Source organism: Varroa destructor, unplaced genomic scaffold (assembly GCF_002443255.2).
Source record: "Varroa destructor unplaced genomic scaffold, Vdes_3.0 BEIS01000003.1, whole genome shotgun sequence".
Taxonomy (NCBI): domain Eukaryota; kingdom Metazoa; phylum Arthropoda; class Arachnida; order Mesostigmata; family Varroidae; genus Varroa; species Varroa destructor.
This window is the reverse complement of record NW_019211456.1, coordinates 1,252,990-1,274,257: the sequence shown is the minus strand read 5'-3', so window position 1 is coordinate 1,274,257 and position 21,268 is coordinate 1,252,990. Positions and strand designations below refer to the sequence as shown.

General features: G+C 45.9%; 1 protein-coding gene and 1 long non-coding RNA gene across 9 annotated transcripts in view; one reads left to right on the top strand and one right to left on the bottom strand.

The window, feature by feature from the left end:
• ss (aryl hydrocarbon receptor spineless) overlaps positions 1-21,268 on the bottom strand; it is an 84,356-nt gene that overhangs the window by 10,516 nt on the left and 52,572 nt on the right. For all 3 annotated transcript variants that reach the window (XM_086984315.1, XM_086984316.1, XM_022798810.2), the window contains exon 3: positions 8,133-8,221. In XM_086984315.1, the coding sequence (XP_086840441.1) occupies positions 8,133-8,221 (89 nt within the window). The remainder of the gene's footprint in view (positions 1-8,132; positions 8,222-21,268) is intronic.
• On the top strand, positions 789-20,940 carry LOC111247630 (uncharacterized). 6 transcript variants are annotated; one of them, XR_015324327.1, is made up of 10 exons: positions 789-1,481; positions 4,348-4,491; positions 11,585-11,823; positions 11,914-12,309; positions 13,220-13,646; positions 15,333-16,366; positions 17,106-17,310; positions 17,493-17,590; positions 20,178-20,296; positions 20,491-20,940. It is a non-coding gene; the product is annotated as an uncharacterized LOC111247630 (long non-coding RNA). The 6 variants fall into 6 exon arrangements; XR_002672185.2 differs by lacking the exon at positions 13,220-13,646; XR_015324325.1 differs by having other exon boundaries at positions 11,914-13,646.

Here is a 21,268-nt window from a genome sequence, read left to right as displayed (position 1 = left end):
ACGAAATAGAAGACTCCTAGGAAAATAGGACGGCAACTGTTTTGGAACAAATATGAATGACGCCGAATTTCCACAGTCGATCATTTAGTTTTTCTGGCACTAAAGTTGCAGACAATGCGCTGTATGACAAATATTTTAAAAACCTACCATATGATTACTATTAAATAATTCGATAAACGCAGTGGCCATACTTGCCTTTAGAAACTGGGTATTGTGAAACCTGCCAGTTATTTAGATTTAGGACATGTTTGTTGATACATCCCAACATACAGAACTAACAGGAATCAATCGAATTCCTAACCCTTTTTCTTCAGATAAATATTGAAAGCCAGCGCGCTTTGTCGATACATTCTCACAGACGTTCATTTATTGGGCTGCCGTATCTAAAGTCTATAGCAATACATTTTTCAAACGATAGTGTAAGTCTGATCTATTGGCCCACTCTAAAGACTCAGAGGTATTGGGGAAGCGAACATAATACGAAGCTTCGATGAAGTCTGCTATTCCTACAAGGGAGAGCTACCTAGATACTATTATGATAGCTTAAGTTCGGTTTACGTATATGCTTACATGACTGTGCCGTTTGTTAGTTATTATCAATGCGAATTATCCCAATCTTCATACCTTTGGGGCCTCACTGTGTCAGAATTATCCGTTGACAATGCCCTAAGCGTTCCCCCGGGACTTTCTCTGAACCACAGAGTTTAGCGAGTGATGCCTGCCTCGTACTTCCGCTGCGCAATATGATGTCACACGCTATAAACCCATCTTTCGTGTTTGACCACCCCCGCTCCCTTCTTTCCCCTTATCTCTTCACTCACGAAACGGATGCTCTCCATGGTTGTACTATCCATTTCCCAAGAATTAAGAAAGCTCGACTTAGATTACATTTTTTTCCTGCGGTATTATGAGGCAACTTCGGCACGGAGGATGTCTGACTCTAAAAAGATATGTAATCCAAGTTTATAGAAATGGAGAACGAAGCTTTATGATCAATTTCTATATGATATGAGATAGATACACAATTAGAATCATCGGCCTTCTTTTATAGTATAACTACTTCGAACTATCTTTATCTCAGTTACTGATCAGGTCACGGTGCATGCTTATAGGGTATGCATCACTCACGCTGCATTACCAGGTCGTACTAGGAATTTGAACCTGTTCTTCTGTCTGATAGCCACGCGTGGTCAATAAGTAGGTGGTGAACACCGTGTTTTTCGAGGTCAGTTGTGTACTGTTGGATAGCCGTTCGATGTCTCCAACCTACATAATATAAAGGACACGGTCGCCGCCTTTTTGGAGAACTATTCGAGCCTGCGAATAATCGAACAGTTGCCACTTCGGATTTCGGGTTGTTCGCTGATCAGGCGCAAAGCTGCTTTGAACAGCCATAGTACTCTACTAGGGATGTACGAACGGAGTGTTTACGCAGCCCTAGTCTAATTGACCACCGTCTTCGACCTATGATGCTAAGGCAGGTAAGCGTATTGGAAGCGTATATGTGTGTAGTATTTACATGGGAGAGGGTAAGCAAGCTTCTAGCTCGTAATGTTCGTCCGTTATCTCAACGTAACAGACGCTGGACGGCTCATCAGGCGTTTACGTTCGGGGAGACAGAGAATACGAAACTTAATTATAGCAGTAGTTATGGTGGGAAAATTCTACAAATATTCTAGGGCTATTATTAGTTAAAATGTAGTTCACGGTTTTGTTGTAGACGCTGTGCAGAGACAATCGAAGAACCCCAATTAGTGCCGATCAGACAAGCTGCTATAGTTTGCCTGCTGACCCAGTGTCATCAAATAAGTTACTTTCTGCGTACTTGTGCCAGTCGTATATAATGATTTGCCGATATCAGATCGATAACAAGATACTGGTGCGCCGTGAAGATCGCTGGCTAAGAGCACCTTTAAGGCACTTGGATATTAGTCACTATCCATTTTAGGTCTGGCAATAATATCCAATCAAACTTGCCAAAATAGTTATGGTAAGCATCAAAAAAGACGTAGCAGAAGTAACTCTAATACAACATTAGCGCTATTAAAAACAGTATATTAAACAGTATATATATATGATGAAGTTGTCTCCCTGCTGAATCTGTCTTAGACAGTTAGACAAAATAAAAATAGCAAAGTTCTAAATTTCAGTCCACTAACTCAAGTACAATACCACACATATTTCCACAGCAGTTGACCACATGTTTGAGAACTAACATTACAAAAACGCAGCTTCAATTACGAACAATTATAATGTATAGTCTAGTCAAAACGTAGAACCCGCGTCTGTCCAACAATCAATCCCTCAACCATGCGTATCTGTTTTATATATGTACATATACCAGCCATATATGTATACATGTATATGTACACATATATACGTGGCTGTAAATAACAGCCATATGCTATTGTGATACTTGTGTCAGGCCAAGAGAAAATATGCACTCTTTCTAACACTAAATTTAAGTATTACGTTAGGCGTAAATGGTAATTCAGCGTAGACACAGATGAACAGAGCTGGCTAAATGTATGTAATATTGAAATCATTTTGTCTTGGCATACCGTCGGTATATTTTGGCAGTTTACTTTACGAGGTCATTGTCAAGCCTAAGCAGCCCATCACCATAACCACATGGGCCTATGAAAAAGAAAGAAAGGACATATAGAATGGGCCGGTCGTCTTAAGTAAGTCCCTGCTGCCGCCGTCGCTGCTAGTGTTGTGAACATCTTGCCTGCAGTTTACCATAGCAAAAGGCGGTCTCGGCGAAAACCCGCGTATGCTGAACCCGCCCAGATGTTCTGACGTTTCATAGGCGCGCTCACAAAGAAAAAGTGTATGGCCAACATGTAGTGGTGTGGTGCAGTAGAAATCCAAAATATAGTTCTTCGTTGCTCCGATCCTGCCGAAGCAAGACGGGGGCCACTCTTGGGACAGGGGTCTGTTCCTGCTCTTGTCCTGGGAGCAGAGGAGAGCAGAGGGCTTTCTCTCCCCTCATCATAGAAAAGGGCTACAGCCGACGAGCAAACGGATAGCCAACCAACCAACCTTCGCCTTGGCAACTCTCTGCAGGAACAAAGATGTTTCGCCTTGTGCCTCGCCTGCTTGGCACTGTCTTTCTCTTCTTCCCCTGGGAGTTTAACGTAATAGACGAGCCATTCGGAAGATTGTGGTCTTTTCCTTCGTATGGTTCGCCCTCCGTTTTCGGGCCGTGCGCAAAGCAAAGACTTCTTCTCTTCTACGCTAGGGAAGGTATAAGACCAAAAGCAAGGACCCTGTGTACTATACTAGCAAGCAATGCAGGGACAGCGGCTTTGGCAGCCAGAGCCGCGTCTTTGCTCGAACGCGCACCACCGACTAGGGCCAGCACGGCGATGGCGGCCGCGCCTGCTGTCGGGGGTTGTGATGGAAATGGGGGAAATGAGAGAGATGCGCTGTGTGATTCGGCAGGCGGCTCGGCCTAACCCAGTTTTGCCTGCTCTTACTTTATTCCGAGTCCTTGCTCACAGACGAGACTGAGGAGAACAGCCAGCCTGTGTATTCTAACCTTCCTCATTCCCTGCCCCTTGTTTTATTTCGTTCTCAAGTATCCACCCTCTCTCTTTTAGCTCCTCCTCCTCCTCCTCCTCCTCCTCCTCCTCCTCCTCCTCCAACGGAAAAGAAGAACTCTTCTTTGCCGGTCGCCAGCGATCAACCGACCCAAAAAGGCTTTCAGTGCACAACCGCTGAGTTTCAGTGTTTTTTTTGCTTTTTTCAACATTGTTACACGCTAGCTGGGCTTTTAGAAGACGATCGTTTGAAGAAGTTGTTATAATGTAGGTATGCCACCTAATGCAAACTATTTGGTATGTTTTTCGGGATACTTCGGATAGATTTAGCTACTACCACAATTGGCTCGTTTAATTGTCCTCTTTTTATTAGATTCATTATCTAGCACTCCCCAGTCAAGAACGCTAGCGATCCCCGTGTACCATTTGTAGAATTACCCTTGCCTGTCCGGTGACTCGTTACCACTCCTTTCGCGCTCTTCTTTTTGTGGGTAGCTCGCAGTGCCATAAACTCCGCTTCTCGGTTTCTTAGCTTTCGTTCTGTCTTTTTCGCTTCTACTCTCAGGGGTCACGGGGCTAGCCCCTGCCGGCTCTTTATTGTGCACTCGTTATTTCCGACTACCGCCGATACCAATTGCTTTGTCAAGTTTCAAACTGCCAACTCGTCATAATCTAAAAATCACTCCCTGCTGTATCTGCACCCATAACTGAATTTTGTCTTAGATATAATTTGAATCAAAATATTGAAATGATCGTCAAATGGGTATGCGTTAGCTAATTTTCAGCCGCCTTACATTCATAGGTAAAGATGTTCGTTGATATTGCTACAGCATTTAAACGCGTAACGTCACGGCTCTCCGAAAGTACAATTCCTTTGCGATGTATCGTTCTGCCGTGATATCGGCAGGGTATGGAGGGAAGGCGATTGAGTTCCAAGCTACCCGAGGTAACCCAGACATGCTCGTTCGACAGTACATCGACACATGAGCTCCGATTTACTACAACAAAAGGCCAGCTGTTTTTTGTACTTAATGAATTGTCTACAGACATAGGTAAATCGAATAGTATAACAACATTATATAAAATAGCGATAGGCCAGTTTCTAGAAACGAATTTATTAATCTCGAGCCTGAAAATTTAAAGATTACCGGGTGCAGCTTCGCATGAATAAGAGCAGAGCGTACATTGCATTGTACTTCCAAAATATCAGCGGGCTATTAAGCCTGTCATTGTTACACTGTATTGACTAACTTCCGCTGGCCCTGGCATTGCACTGGGTAGGGTTTCGTACAACCTCCTCTTCGTCGACTTCTCTGTTTCATTATAGCAAAATTCGAGCGCTAGTGGAAACGCTGAGGCGAGAGAGGCAGCGGTATCGACTTTTAGAGTCCGCTAAAAAGGATGGATGCCGTTGACATGATGGTAGCCGTCACTAAGCGTTCGTTTTGTGATCATACTGGCGGCGATTCTGGCTGCAGCTTCAGCGGCCACCTCGGCTCGCATGCCACTCATACAGCTATAGACACGTGCCTATGAACACGCACTAGACTGATTCATTCCATCTGCGCTTGCGTTCTCAATCAGGCGGCGATTACCTCGAAGGTTGTCGGCTGTTCCCCCCAGCATCGATAAGTTCGATGTACATAAGTATAGCAGCAATGCTGGCATCACTTCTTTCGCCCTTCGCTCTCTCGCCGTTACTCATTCGCTGGCTCGCAAGGGACGACAGCGGCGAGGAGCGACTGTCTGTGCTTGTCTGTTAGACGAAGGCCGGCAGCCAGAACGTCGAGCAGAGCTGCCGTGGTTGTGTTCCTGCAGTAGCCTATAAGTCGGGAAAGCGGTAGCCAGCGGTGCTACGCGCAGCAGCTACAACAACTTGAGTTAACTAGTAAGTCGAGGGGTCATAGAAACAATGGCTCAGGGGCTGTCGTCTGTTGCTCCGTCTTCGCTCCGCCTGACTTGCAGCCTGTTTGCGCAGCACCAACCGACAGGGGACACCGAGAGAGGTGGCAAATCGGACCGTCTGCGTTGTCTACCGCAGCCGCCTGTCGTGGCGCTGTAATAGTGGGTACACGTTGTTCTTGCAAGAAAGGGAATAGGCTAGGAAAGGACCCACAGCACAATGGCGCTCTCGTCGGCCAGCTCCGGCTCCCGCTGGCAAAATTGGTGCAGTTGCAGGCGGGGCGAGCGCCGTGTAGTTTAGCCTGTTTTTGCAACAAAGTTATCACCATGACAACGCATAGCGGAAGTCCCGAGTCATTTTATGGGCCTCATTCACCCAGTCACAGGGCTCGCTGACTTCTCACTACTTCTTCGTGTAGCGGTTGTAATCTCGCGGGGAGGCCCGAGAATCGTCCGCTGCTTGTTGGTTGGTCGACAAGCTGCCCGGACGGCTGTTGGCTGCTGCTGTCGGTCCTAACAAAGCGTTGAAGAGGGCGTAATGGCGGTGATCGTGTGGTGGTATCGGCATAGGTGGAAACGGGTGAGAGGCGCAAGCTGATTGCTTTGCTCATTATCTGGGCGCACTGTTAAATTGGCATTGCCTTTTTTTTTCGAGAGCACGCAGCATCAGCTCTCTCTGGCGTCAGAAAGAGAGCACAGAAATGACGATCGGACGCGACCGACAACGATAGCGAGAAAACGATAGAAAAAAAAGCAGGTCTCCGATAGCCGATAGGGGACACCATACGGGGATGTATCCTGACAGGCGGCACCAGTGATACAAAATGGGACAGGTATTTTGCTTTTTTCAATAGAAAAAAAAAACGACTAGAAACGGTGAGATTTCGCTGCTATCTTACCTCAACTGGTAAAAAAGGCAAAGTATAATGACTCCACCCGAAATCGTCAGGGAATTCAACAGCCGTGCTTGAAGAACATTGCATTTTAATATCAAATCAATGCAAGGACCTCAGATTACAATGGCACGCTGCCAGTTTATACATGAGGGCAGCATAAATTATCACTGCTGATTAGAAAAGGAGTGACGGGGGGCCAAAAAAGAGAAAACAAAGCAGAACGAGTGAATATACGCGGTTCAAAGCCAGCGCAATAGTTAGCTTGTTAATAGTTATCAATTTTCAAACGGTTACAGTCGTAATAGCCAGTAGCAGTCCAAGCTTTAACGTTATCTTCTATATATATCGTATACTCACTATAACGAACATTTCCGCCCCATCATGCAATTGCGTATCTTCTAGATGTGTGTTTGTGTAACAGTATGCGGGTTTCCCACGATGTGTTATTGTATCTAGGACGTTTTCTGTCGTAGCGTAATGCATTTGATGCCCAGATTATTTTCGTCGTTACAAACGTCTATGTTGTGGCGTGTCGCTTCTTCCGCAAGGTAGGACCGGTTCGCCGGGTAAAATCAAAAAGGTAAAGACAAAAAACGAGCGTTTGTCACAAGTCTCGCTTTCCGTTGCACCTTTCTTTCAACGCAGCTTTAATATAAAAAATAGATAAGACTACTTTATTAATTAATAATTAATTGATCGCTACGTTATGTTGTCGGCAGCATTGGAGTAGGTATAGTCACAAAAAACTATCGTCCCCGTTTCATGAAGCAAATGTCTATACGGCAATTGAAATATCTGTAACCATGGAGAAATATTTAAATTTTTCACGTTATCATTTGCGGCGAATAGAACAAGGCATACATGCGCAGTAAATAAACCTGCCGAGTTTAGTTAAACCATATACCCATATAGAAATGGTAGAACATGCTTTCGCCGTCTGAGTGGCTAACTGATGTCCTTCCTCTTCATGTTTGAAATACAAAAAAGTGGACCAAAGCGGATTTTTCTCAAGGTTCCGATCTGCTTTTCGTCCGTTGGCGTGTATTAATTCAGTGAAAATAATTGTTAATGCATTTCATCAAAGATTTAGAGTATTCCAAGTGTCCCATAAGCCGCGGGAAAGGCACTAGGTGATATGGTGTTTTTCGGACCGTCAACGTCTTGTCCGGCGCACACACTGTATCAATCGCGCATCTCTATTTTTCAATTGATGAGGAAAAGGCCTATAGTTGAGGGATGAACTAGGTGTCTGCAAAAGACGGCCCTCCAGCACTGAGTCTGGTCCCAACGCAAAACGAACATGGTGCGACCGGAATGGGCTTTACACAGAGGGAAGCAGATGATCGAGAAAAACAGACTGGTCGACCAGAGTTTGTACTACCACTACTACTACGCTACTTACGCCCAGCGAACTGCGTTAGCTAACGAAAAGACCCTATAGAGTAAAGCAAGCCATCTATCTCCATGGCAGTGCCGGGGCACACATCGCAAAGGTCGTTAATACTTTTCTGCGGTGTCCTGCATCCTCAGCATCGAACCTGAACTACGGTGGAACGGAGTGGAAAAATAACAGCGAACACCTAACGTGCCATATGCTAATTATAGTTCGTTCGCAACGCTACATTTGTCTACAGGTTGAAAAACTGATATTTCTTATCCTCCAGTATACACTAGGGGAACTATTTGACTTGATTTGTATTGGAACCTCTCATAACTTTTTTTTTTTCACTCAATTATATAATAATATAACTAGCAAATAACTAGCGTTCTGTCTGATTTCTGAACCAACCTGTAGTATGAGATCACCCTCAATGAGCGATTCCAGATACATCAGATCGCGGCTTTTTGAATGATGATGACCACTTAAAGCTTGAGATGCTGTAAATAAGACACATAACAACACAGGTTTGGAATCACGTTAGCTGGCAGTGATTTTTATCATTTCAGTTGAATAGTCATCATATAACAACTATACGTGGGCCATTATTACGATCAGGCCACTCTAGATAGCCTGTCGTCGTGTAAGGGCGACAGTGATGAAGAGATTAGTCGTTCGAAGTGCTAGCGTTAGATAAGAGGAGATTTAATTTTCTATAATACATGATCTATTATTATTTCTAATTGCAAGGGCTAGATGTGTTCGCAGTGTAGAGGTATCAATGCGTCCAATCACTTTAAGAAGACCAGATAACAGGTTGGTATTTAGCCTTCCACTTGATACATCAACTATAGGTGGGACCAGATAAGATCAGTTATGTGTGTGTGTGTCGACGCCTGTTGTTTCCAACACAAGATGCTACAGACAGATAGTTTATCTGAAATTGATATTCCAATGATACAAGTGGACAGAAGATTATATTTCTAGCCATAGAGAACAGCCGTTATAGCTATCTCATATAAAACGGCATGAACCATCTCAGCCCAATTTTAAGGTAGTTACAGCAGTGTATTTCGCCCTGTTGTTTCCACTGGTCGTACTCAATTACCAGCAGATACATTTGGATCTACTTCTTAATTATACCCAATCAGATTTTTTAACACCGATGTAGGTGACATATATGTGTATCTGATGTAGGATAGTAAAAACATACATTATTGCCGTTAGCATGTAACTGGTATCGAACGGCCTAATAGATGGCTTAACTACTTTTACCCTGGATTTTTTTTGTATATACAGCTAATAGTAGAGCTTCACGTTATGGTTACCACAATAACGCAGCTTGATGAAGACATTTCCAAGCCACCACATCTCTACTATTGCTCATGCGGAACCAAACAGCGACGATCGGTCTTCACATACCAGATGTTTTTCCCGATGCCATCTTACCAATCTCTAAAGTGATTCACTTAAGAACAACGGTAACAGTAGAAATTCGCTCGTACAACGATATCCGTGTTTAGCCCAAGGTGTGCATGTACCACAGACCAGGGGCAATTGGTAATATAAACGGCGTGCGGGCGTTTGGTCGACAAAAGGAAGTCGGGTGCGTACAGAGTCGATAGTAAGAACTATACTCGATATGTATATGCTCTGACTCAATCCATTTACATCTACTACTATTGCCTTCTTTGCCTTTTCGTAGCTGTTGGCCATTCTACTGCTTCTGCCAATTTTGCCGTTCCGGGGGGTGAGCGGCTGTAGTGAACCGAGCGCGAATCAATTCTATCTTTTCTGGTCGGTTACTGACGTACCAGCAACAGCGGGCAAGTTAAGGTTCTGTTCGGTGTTCAAGTACGCACTGGTCTAGGGGACGAGGTGACATGCCGATTTCCATTAAACTGTTTGTACGCCGCCACCACCGCCGCCGCCGCCGCCGCCGCCGCCGCCGCCGTCGCCACCGTTCCAGCCTCACGCTGTGGTCTCTAGAAAACGGCTTAGGGCGGTTCGTCCCCATTCAGTTGGCAATTACTACCTGCTCGCCAATCTATCGTAATATACTACACCACACTATCCTGAAATGGGTACAAGCCACTGTGTTGTGGTACCATTATACCTCCACTCTATTTTTCAATGCCGCGGCATCAGTTTCACGATGACGATGACGACAAGGAAGAGCGCGAACGAACGAACGAACGAACCAATGAAAAATAGCAAGCAGAAGAACGACACGCACTGTCGAAGGTGACGCCATATGTGGCTCAACCATCAACGTCACCGTCGTCGATACCAGAAGCTGCAGCAGCAGCAGCGGCACAGCCGCTAGTGCCAAGATCATATAGGATCCATCTAAGGCGTATTACTCCTCACGAAGCTTTCATGAATACCGCTCATACTCTATTAGACTCAATTCACAGAAACATGTATGAACGGACCCTGCTGCATAGCCATACAAATGCGTCTCGGTTAAGAGAGCTATGAACTAATGCATGAGCTGTCGTAAAAAAAACTTAAGTCCTATCACAGACCTAGAAAAGGTATCGTGATCGTTGTTGTTATTGCTACCGTGCCATTTAAACTCAATCACAAAAAACAGATGTTGGTAACAAGACGGAAAAACAACAATGCTGATTATGAGCATACAGAACTGATAGTGATCGAGAAAGAAACGTCTTTGTTCTTTTGTTCTCTATTATCGTTGAGCTGAACAAAAGCTGTAAGGTAACATCGGAAATGGTTTAATGTCTATGGATTTTGTTTGGCTTACTAGATTTTCCACAAGTCACAAGCTCTATTTGCTGTGGCTGTAAATGTTCATCGCCACCAAAGCACTGCCGTATAATCATATTTAGTTTCTAATAGCGAATCTGTTAGGACGCGGATGATACAACCGCACTGATCTCCCCCGGCCCCCGGCTTCATTTAATCAGTTTGTCCGTCCGGGACTTTGGCCAGTGTGGTAGGGTGCTACGCAACGTAATCCACCGCTAGGTTTCCCTGCTCGACAACTCCAAATCAGAGATGGCCGAAAAAGCACTCTCAGAAGCCCCAATGCATACGGCCGCTGCCACTGCTGCTGGCTGTAAGAAGCCGCAGCAAAGGAGTAGGCGACGTCCGACATCATCATTCCTCCGTTCGGACTTCCCGCCCACCACAGATCTGTGGCGCGCGCGCGCGTGTGTCACCGTCGTCGTCTCTGCACTGCTGCTTCCGCTGTTACACTTCATGGCGGAATCGCGTGCCCTCAAAAATTCGACTTTGGTTTCCCCTGTCGTTTTCGCTGCTGCGAACGTAGCCGCCACCACATGGCTGAGCCTAGCTTCCCTTTTCCTCGGCCGCAATACTCCTCCTACTTTGTCCAGTTCCTCACATCTGAAGGTACCTCTTCTATTGCGTCTTCCTTTTCCCCTTCTGTTAACCCCTTACCCATTCCGTTTAGCCCCCGTTTACCTTCTATTTTGATTCTTGGCTCTGTTGATCTTCTGCCTCCCCCTGTTTCCCTTTCATCTCTGGCTGCTGGCTCACCTAATTTTCCCATTTCTCGTCTGTGACGACAAGAGAATAGCAGTTCTGCCTTTTCCTACTCGTTTTCGTTATAACTCTGTTTCTACGATTACGACTGCTACAACTTCATTTTGCGGCCCAGTATCGCCAGTGCATCGCAGTTACTTTGTTCCGATGCTGCCGACACGAGGAAGAAGTTCCGTAGAACTAGTACGTTACAGCTACTACTAGCGCCACGACGGATTGAAAGATGTCGAGTTGCTTTCCTTTTAGGGGAAGCTTACGCAACTTCGATTGATCGTTCGATTTGATTATCCGTAGGTGACCGAAATTTTCCCGCAAACTTTTTCTCGTTTCAGATTTCCAACGAACCACAACAGGAGCCGTTGCTGTACGCTCGACCTGTCGCTATCTGCTTTCGCTGAATAGTCGGAGTGGAACGGCCTTCAGCCGGATGGGATAAATAGATCTCGTTTATTTAATGACTCCTGTGTAACGCGCAAGAAGGATAACAATGACGCAGCAGCAGCAGCAGCAGCAGTAGCTGCGTACGTCATGCAGTGCGCACGTCTACTGTTCATGCATATATATACATAAGGTATTTAAGCACATACATAAGAACAATTAGTTAATGTATGCCCTCAGGTGTTTAAGGCATACATAAGTTTTTTTTTTTTTGTAATTTCAGACGGTATTTCTGCTATGATTTCCTGAGAACTTGCGCTGGCCAGCGGCACATAATAAACCAGAAGTGTCTCATCACTCAGCGGACGACGACGACAGCAGGAGCAGCAGCAGCAGCAGCAGTGGTATTTCATGTGTCGCGACACGGGTGCTAATAGAAGTAATATCTGTCGCGTAGTTTAACAACGGTTTCGGATCTGCCACTCGGAAGTATTTAGCAGAAACAGGGGTACTGCATGCCACAGAAACCGTAGGCGAACGACCAACGAAAAGAAGATAATAACAATTAAACTGGCACTATTGTATCGGTCACACAATGACTGTGCGTCAACGGATTCCTACTGGGGTTTAGTTGCAATAGAGCGCTTTTTCTAATCTCTGACACAGAGTTACAACGCAGGTACCGACGGCTTGACCGTATTGTGTTATACATACCATGTAATACTATTTCTACTGTAAATTCTATCGTAAAAACTATACGTATTTGAATTAAAGATTGAATGAAATTACTTTTAGAAATCGAAAATATTACAAGAAAGATCGCCACACCCCAGCAAAGACGATCATGGTGCCATTGCCATATGTATAGCTGGACTCCGTTTCCCATCTTTAGACCGCACTCTATAGTCTATTGACTTTAGCCGAGTCAGAGGTACATGGTAGTGTCAGCTTTAGAACTTTGGGCAGTTGTGGGGTAAAGTACGGCGGGGAAGGGGAGACAAGTGTAAGAAGGGGTGGCAACGGGCGTCGGAAGTCGTAGCAGGCAGACAGGCTAAGAACAGTCGAAATGGCTCAATTTCCTCTCCGGAAACGAATAATATTCCGCCCACGCAGCCGCCATCCCCAAAAAGGAGAGAGGAACACAACAAACGATGGATGGATGAATGGATGGATGGACAGACAGACAGACAGACAGACAGACAGACAGAATATGTATCTTTATATCTAAAGAGATAGAAACGGTCTCGCATACCGTATTCCCATTCTCTCGCAAGTTCTCTCTCTTGAATGTCGCTGCCACCTCGCTACACATACCCACATGCACTTCGCTTACTATACTCTGCGCCCACCGCTGCTCGCTAGATAGGCTCTGCGATGTTGAACTAAACAGCCGACTTCACGACGGCTGCAGTGACGCTCGTCGTCCAGACGTTCTCTTTCTTGGTCGGTCGGTCGGTCGGTCGGCTGGATTGTGGTTTTGTGATGGGTAGTGTGGCCTAGGACAGGGAGCATACGACGGAACACGACCATCATGCAGGTGTTTGCTTCAACGTCATCAATTTTTTTGTTATTACGATAATGGATTCTAGAGTGGGAATATAAATGGGACATTACTGCTGAGGCCGTCGGAGAACCGAATGAATACACTAGTGCTGCTGCTGCTGCTGTTGCACCATGGTCGTGGATGCTGGCGATGACGAGCGGCGGGGCAGGGCCTACGAAGAGGCAAATGGCTGCTTGTTGTCAGTTGGCGCAACCTTCTTCTCTTACCGTCGTGTTTCGTTCGCAATTGTGGTGCCAATGGCGGTCGTCATAGCAGCAGCTGCCGCCGCTGCCAGTGATGACGGTCGTAGTAATAGCGGAAACATGACCCTGTTGCCCGATGCGCGCTATGCCTATGCCTAGGCCTCCAACTAAGAGTCGCGCCCACAGACGCCCATTCTCGTTGAAAAAATGAATTTATTAATGGCCGTGTGGACAGAAAGGGTCAGCTTACCACTCCAGTCTATGACGAAGGTTATGACACGTGATAAACATTTCTGCTTGCACCTAACTGCTAAATCTATACCCAGTTATATATAGGCGTTCCTTTTATTAACGCTGCATCGTTCTCATAACAGACAGTTTAATTTCACATGCCATTACTTATATCAGCTACAATATGATATCCTGTCAATTTTCTTCTATTTCCCTTCTATCTTTCTTCCACTGGACCCTCTTGTGCTTGGAATGCGTGTCTACCTAGGTATGGTCAACTTCTATAACTTATTGCTCAGTCTTAGCGATGCTTTGCGCGTTGCTTGGACTGCCAGTCGCTTAAAATAACAAGAGCAAGTTAGGTTCAACTAGTTAGCTAATTCAATCACATATTGCTTCCCCCTTCATTAGCCTTAATGGTATGATAATTAGGTATTGTGGACCTGGAAGACTCAAAAACATAATGGGACAGTTTTCGTTATAGGGTTGCAAAGGCCTCCGAATTGGTTGCCTACCCTCCCCTTCTGACTTTTCTATCACTATGCGTGTTCCTGCGTGTGTGTGCGAGCGAGCGTATGTATATTGTGCCTAGTATGCTCATATGTGCGTGTGTAGCCGAGGGCGGGTAAGCGACGGGAGATGGGATCGGATGCGCAGAGGTTACAGAGGAGAGATAAGTGGGAAGGGGACGGCTTTTAGCAGAACCCGCAACGGGGCGGGTCATAGTGTGCTGCTGCTGCTGCTGCTGCTGGCGACAAAGTGGTGGACCGAGCCTGTACGACTCGACTCGTCCGTGGCTTACTTGGCTAGCCTGAAGACATCTCGTCGCTGCAGGGAGAGCAAGGGGATCACTTCCCCGAGACTGCTCTGCCGCTGCTGCTTCTGCCGCACTAACCCACGGGTAGCCCGTGATCCGAGCCCACGAATCACCCAGACGGTCGAACTGCTAGACAGCTAGTAAACTAACTGGCCGCTGCTGCTGCTGTGTCTGCCAGCGGCATCACAACTACTGCCGATTGTCTGTGAGATCGAGAAAAGACGACGACAACGACACATTATGTTGTCACACCGGGTGGACGCGATCCAGCTGTAACGGGCAGTTACCGGAGAGGAAGCAGCGGGGCAAAGTCAACGAAGCGATGGCACTGTGTAATGAGAACAGCACCGCTACAAGCTATAGCACCGGTAGCCTTCTTCTCATGACGTCCGCTTTTTCGCTCATAACACGAATGGCTGCTAGACGGGGGGCGGAAACAGGGGCATAAGCATACACGCACGCACGCACGCACACACAATGTATCATATTTCTATTCTGGATTAATGGTTCACGCATGTGTTATGTAGATGACTTCTGTTATCTCGGACTTTTAAGAGTTTAATTCATCTGCTATATCTGCCTTAGTAAAGAAGGATAATACAATTATAATTGTCATCTGTTTGTAACATAATCACGAGTATATAGCTTGAGGCGGTGTATCAAAACACACGCACCTGTTCATTACATTTTCGATGACGTTCCATGAAAAAAACCGCATTACCGTCACACAGAAGTGATACTACGCGCAACAAAAGTCGTAGTGTGAGCTTTTCAAGGGTAAATAATTACGTCTTAAGCATTAGCTGGCCGCTTCTTCCGCGGATTGATATCGAATCCACAGATGAATATGTCCACTGGGTCAAGTTAAAGTATTATGCGTGTACGTTCGTTCGTTCGTTTATCGGCAGACCTTGACATCAAAATGCAGCTTGTCTTCAGCAAACGAGCCCCTTCGAGACACACACGCTACACGATAAGCCAGCCGAGCACGCGAACTCCCATCATCAGCTAGTGACGATGATGGTTTTCATCACTGCACTTTACTGGATTTTTAATGCTACTAGTGGAAAACAAACGTAATGGTGTTCAAATTCTCTCAATGGCCCTGTTCCGTTGATGTCGGATTGCCGGAGACGCTGCATTCAAGGAGCATATAGCGCTGCCGCTAGGGACAGGCATCAACCCCGTGCGACAACAATTAGATCTCTTGTGTCGTTACTCTAGTCATTTGTGCGTGCATAAATGTACCATACTCGTAAGTATAATAAGTACCATGCATGTGCGTGTGTGAGAGGTAAAAAAAGCAACAACTATATCCACAGAGATCAGAAAAATTAAGGAACACGAAGCAGTACGAGTGATAGGGGACCATTGTGCGAGATGAAGAAGGAGAAGGTTTGTTCACGTTCAGCTATCAGCCGATCGAGAGAAGTTAAGGTTGTCTGTTCTATTTTGTCTGTCCTGGCTGGCTGTCTGTCTGTCTGTGTGTTCTGCACGAGCTGTCTCCTACTGCACCAAGATCAGCTGCTGCTTTGCTGGCTTGACTGGCCGCTTGGCCTGATCGCTGGTAGCTACGGATGCCAACTAGAAGAACAAGAAGGCGAAGAAGCGGCCAAGCTAGCCTAGCGATTCGGTCGTTCGTGACCCTCGTGAGTCACCCATTCTTGGACTGAGGTCTGCCGAGAGAAAGGACGGAAGGGGAGAACGCCTCGAGATGGTAAGGCGGTTACACTGGGCCACTGCCTCCGCAGTAGCTACAATGACTGCACGAACTCGTCCAACCCGCTCCACACTCCACCAGTATTGTGCCATTGTACCGCGATCAACAAAAAAACTAGCCATGCTTCAGAAGGTTACTGACTGCTGGTCCGACAAAACTATGGTTCTACGACGACTGATTTCCTGAATACACTCCTGCGCCCTTTGGCTCCTACAGTAAGAGGTGAGCTTAGGAAAGCTCCTCCATCAGAAAGTTATTTGACCCACATAAATAACGTTACTATTAGCTAAAAACGTATGAGAATAGCACGTATAATAATCTAAAAAATCTAGGATCGTACATCATCTGCGGATGGAATCACTACTCCCGTTTTCGCGATATGTAAACGCGACAACTAGATCTGAATGTACAGTGAAAACAGCCCATATACGGCTAGCCTAACATTTGTGTGATCAGCATTTTCTATGAAATTGGCAGCGGTAACGGGAAATTTGCTAGCTCGGACAAAGCTTTCTTTGCCTGGCTTTAACCATGGTTCATAACGCTCGTTGGTCACCCAGACGCTGGGTGGACGCTCAGAAGATAGGTTTCCTTTCTCTGCAGACTCGAGTGCGGGAAGCTTACGAGGAAGACGATGTGCCACGCTGCTGCTATAGGAGCCAGCCAGCTCCACTCCACCTCGATCCCGATTGCGCGATGCTCGCTCGAACAATCGATGCTGCCCGCTATCTATCACCCTGCATGCCCTCTCCTATTCTGAAGCTTCCGCTGCTGCATCCCGTCCATGATTATGATGGGCTGGGATGGGGGATCTGACGAATAACGGTAGAATTCCTTTCTATCCACCCACTGCCCTCCACTTCTGATCCCTGATCCCGCATCCACAGACCCAATCCTCCCTACAAACAACGTCAGCCGTTGGTACGGCGCAGTTAAGTTCCACTTACTTTCCTTCTTTTAGTCCGACCTCATCTCTAACAGGAACAAGGAGCAGAGCTCGGGACTAACAGCAGCGCCATCATCATCAGCCAAACGAGGAGCAGTATCGCACAATCGTGCGGTGGGACGGAGAGACAAACTGATCGACGATGACGACGACGGCCATATCGCTCGGTTTAGCTAATTCTAGGAACACCAATGGTCTCATCGAATCATATTTGCCGCACGTACGCATCCAACACAAGCAGCCTCATAAGAAATAGCCGATGATATACTGTATGCTGATTTCTATTAATTCCGTTCAATCAATCATAAATTCAATTAAATCTATTCAGATACATTATAGCCTCGCACAGAAGTCAAAACTTACAATATTGTTTCTGTTTTTGGTTTAACACGTGGTCCACAGACCTCGTCCATTTGGTGACGTATGTCGTTGGGCGAAGCTAAATACAAGCGCTACCTAGACGACCAACTGCTTTCAACACAGTGAAGCTAAGCCTAACGGTAAATTCCTCGTTTTCTGGGCAAAGTTATCTTACCGACTATAGTTGAATTCTGACGATAGCTCGGATGGTTATTAGTTGTAGCCATTATTTTTGATGTGTCGTCGGAAACGAGGCCACGAGTGAATGCGACAGTGCTATAGATGTACAGTAGAAGAAGAGCCTGATCGCAGCTGATCAACGACGGACGTTGTTGTTCCCAACGACAATGCGCGTCGCACAGCCGCGCATACATAAACGATTCATTTCTATGCTCTCCCAGTTCAGTAACACAGTGAACCTTCGACGTAGTCCGTAAGCGCCGCCCTCGTGAAACCGTTTGACGCGTTACTTCGACTCTATCAGACCAGAGAGAAATCGATAGCCGATCACAAGAGAAAGTCTTCCATCCATCCCTTGGTATACTATAGCACAGGCAAAGGCTAGTTAGCTATAGCGACTGTGAAAGTTGCCATAACATCTCTACATACAGCCCCAGCAAACGCAGGCCGATAACGAGTATAGCTGGCAGATACTCACCGCTTCGAATGCGGCCAGTCAACTGCTATTATCAATCAGCTCGTTCTAACGGGCCAAACGATCTCGTAACTGCACAGTATTTTTTAAAGTGCTATTTTCTCGGCTGCCATAATAGTTTCGTCGTATCTATCGCTCGAGACGCAGCTCCACTCGACGATGCATACTTTCAGTCGCCCAATGTAAAATTCAGACAGTAAAAATTATGGAAACAGTCCACCTAGAAGAGGGCTTAACCTAGTCCTTTCCTCTGCTGTGAACTTGATTATGCCGTAAGTATTACGGACTTGTCATATAAACGCCAACTAATTTAACAAGTGCGCTTGAAAAGGTGCATGATTATGCGACCATATAAAAACGATAGTCATTATTTAGTTCTGTTTTGTAGACAGAGATTTTCGGTGGTTTATCCGTTAACTTTCCACGAAGGTGTCTGCAGCCGTCCCTATCGTTGTAGACTATATGAATGAAGTCCTATACAGTTTAGGATATGAAAGGAGCTCGGATGTGCTCATATTTATCTGCGCTACATCGTTAACGTTGAGGCTCCGATGAACAGGCGCTAGGTAGGTAGTAGCCCTTATCGATTAGGTAAGGCGTACGGCCACGGCTGAGTTCACCTACCCTCAGTCGCTGCTGCTGCTGCGGTCTCGAGAGGCCCACCTCGATACCACTAGACGGCGTGGTATTTAGCACGCTGGGAACTATCCGCTCAGTCGAATTTATAGCCTATGCTACAAGCCACCACCGGGAGAGGAGCCCTATCGTCTACGTGTGTTTTTGTGTACCTACGGGGATATAGGACACCCCCTTCCCTCCTACCATTCCCTCTATTCCTCCCGTGCTGCAGTTCCAAAAAACTGCCCATAAACTCCAAAATGATCCCTTTTTCCGCCTCCACCCCCTTTCCCCGTCAGCACATGTACACACAAGGTCTAACTGCTGTTCATCCGCCGCTTCAAATCACCTCACCGATTACCGTGATGGCGTTGGAACCTCTCCTTTACGCACTACTCTTTGTATTACTAGTTTAGTTGATACGTTGTGTTTTTTAGGTTTTTCTTCAGCCGTCCCGCTGTAGCATACCAGCAGCGCTGTTCTATAGCTTGAATTCAGAGATTCGTTGATGCATACGAAGGAAGGAGAGAGACTGTATGGGAAGTCGACCAAGCACGAGCGCCATTACTATGTTATTTATCCAGTAAATAGCCTAAGTGGTTAATGATGCCGACTTGGATTTTATCTATTTAAGACTGATACACCATTTGCCTCTAAGATTGTTTCGCGGTAATATTATATATTTTATACTTCTTCATTGTGACCATATACGTCTATAGTGAATGATTGCCACTTGAGGCTGTGACTAACACCAAGGTAGAGCTGTAAAAAAGAAGCCGCTGCCTGTAAAGCAGGCCCTTTTTTGTTTAAGTTTATGCTCCAGGGGCACACAGATTCTTCAAGTAAGTTCTGACACTGAAAAAAGCAATCAGAATAGAGTAAAGCCACAGTGTTATGCAACACGATCCAAACCTGCCACCCTGATAGACTGGAACAAGCTAGTTACTTTCAGTGTGCATTAGAACAGGCATCCTTGTATAATATAATAAGATGTATAATATCATTAATTATAGCTCATTTTATGATTAGGCATTAACATAAAATTGATCAATTCGTATATTTTATTCGTATTTATATATAGCCGATGACGGAAACACTTGCCTCACAGAGACTATATTCATGGTACCTCTTCAATATATAGTATCACATCAAAGCAATATATGTAGCAGCTTTCGTAGCGTTCAATTGTGAGCAGTTGCTTAGCCGCTCCTCATCGCTACAGACCGTTCACACTTACGTAACGAAGGTTGAATTCGTTCGAAATTGTCTTTGGCCGATTATCTACGTGTTTCCGTCATCGACTATATATGCATATATATATTATCGTTACTAGACAAACAATGGCTCAACGTCGTTCGAGCCATTCTTAAGATCTTTCACGACGACCGGCGGCTCCCATCGTCCTTTCTCCACGGGTATGTCTAACTGAGTGACGTCCTTTAATTCTGTTTTAGGCTTTCCGCGGTGTTCAGGCCTTTGCACATGCAAGCAGAACAGTCTCCTGTACAGCGGGCTTAGGCTGCAAGTGAATCGTCCGTGTCTCCATAGCTAGCGATTTGGCGCTGGTTAACCGGTAACTTAGTGTTTAGTATCAGTTCAACCTATAGCATAGCATACATCGGTATTTTCGGAGTTTCGCTCTTTGTGTAATGATTAGTTACCTTGGTACCTCGCTGATGATGACTATGACGACAATAATGTAGATGATTGTATCGTCCTTTCGCTGGACTTTGAACCGATAGGATAGCTGGATCCTTGTTGTTTCAGTTATTCTCTTCGAAGCGAAGCAGATTTCGTTCGCCACTTCATTTAAAGCATAGCAGACTTCTTGACCAATTGTGTTAAGTTTCGTCACGGAAAACTGAGCGTCTTGCTCATGCAGCTTCTGCTCCTGATGCAGCCGTCGCTTTATCGTCAGCTTCGATGCCATCGAATTCGCAAAAACAACGAAAAACATAGACCGGCATATTGTTGTCGTTGTTAGTGGGAGCGCCATTGCGTGCGCTAGGGGGGCGGTCCTGGGTCTCCATTACGGTCGCAGTAGGGCTGTTGTTAGCGAACCGCTGCAGCAGAACATACCCCAGGACCGCGGAGACAGTGGGAAATTTGCAGTTGAAACAAAGAGGTGGGCAGGACCCGCTCAGCAGAGGAAAGAAGCTATGGCTGTAGACGGACTGTGACGAGGTGATGTACGATCGTCTCCCCACAAAATAACTAATCCTGCTTCTCCGCTGGTAGATCGGCCGGCCCTCTTTCCCTCCACTAGAATCTCCCTGTTTATTTCCCGCGGTCGACGACATAACCATCTTTGGTGAGGACCAAAGGTAGTGATCAGAAATTAAGCGAAGTCGTCATGAAGAGTTAAAGGCCCTCAGTGATGGTCGCGGCTAGAACATTCCCGGGATAAGCGAAGGTGAACCTCGCCAATGAAACTGACACATGGCAATAACAACAATAGCAGTGGTGCAATAATAAGCAGGTAGGCAAAAATCGAGTGAGTCTGACTAAATTCAATGTACCTTATTCCACATATTGACATTTGGAT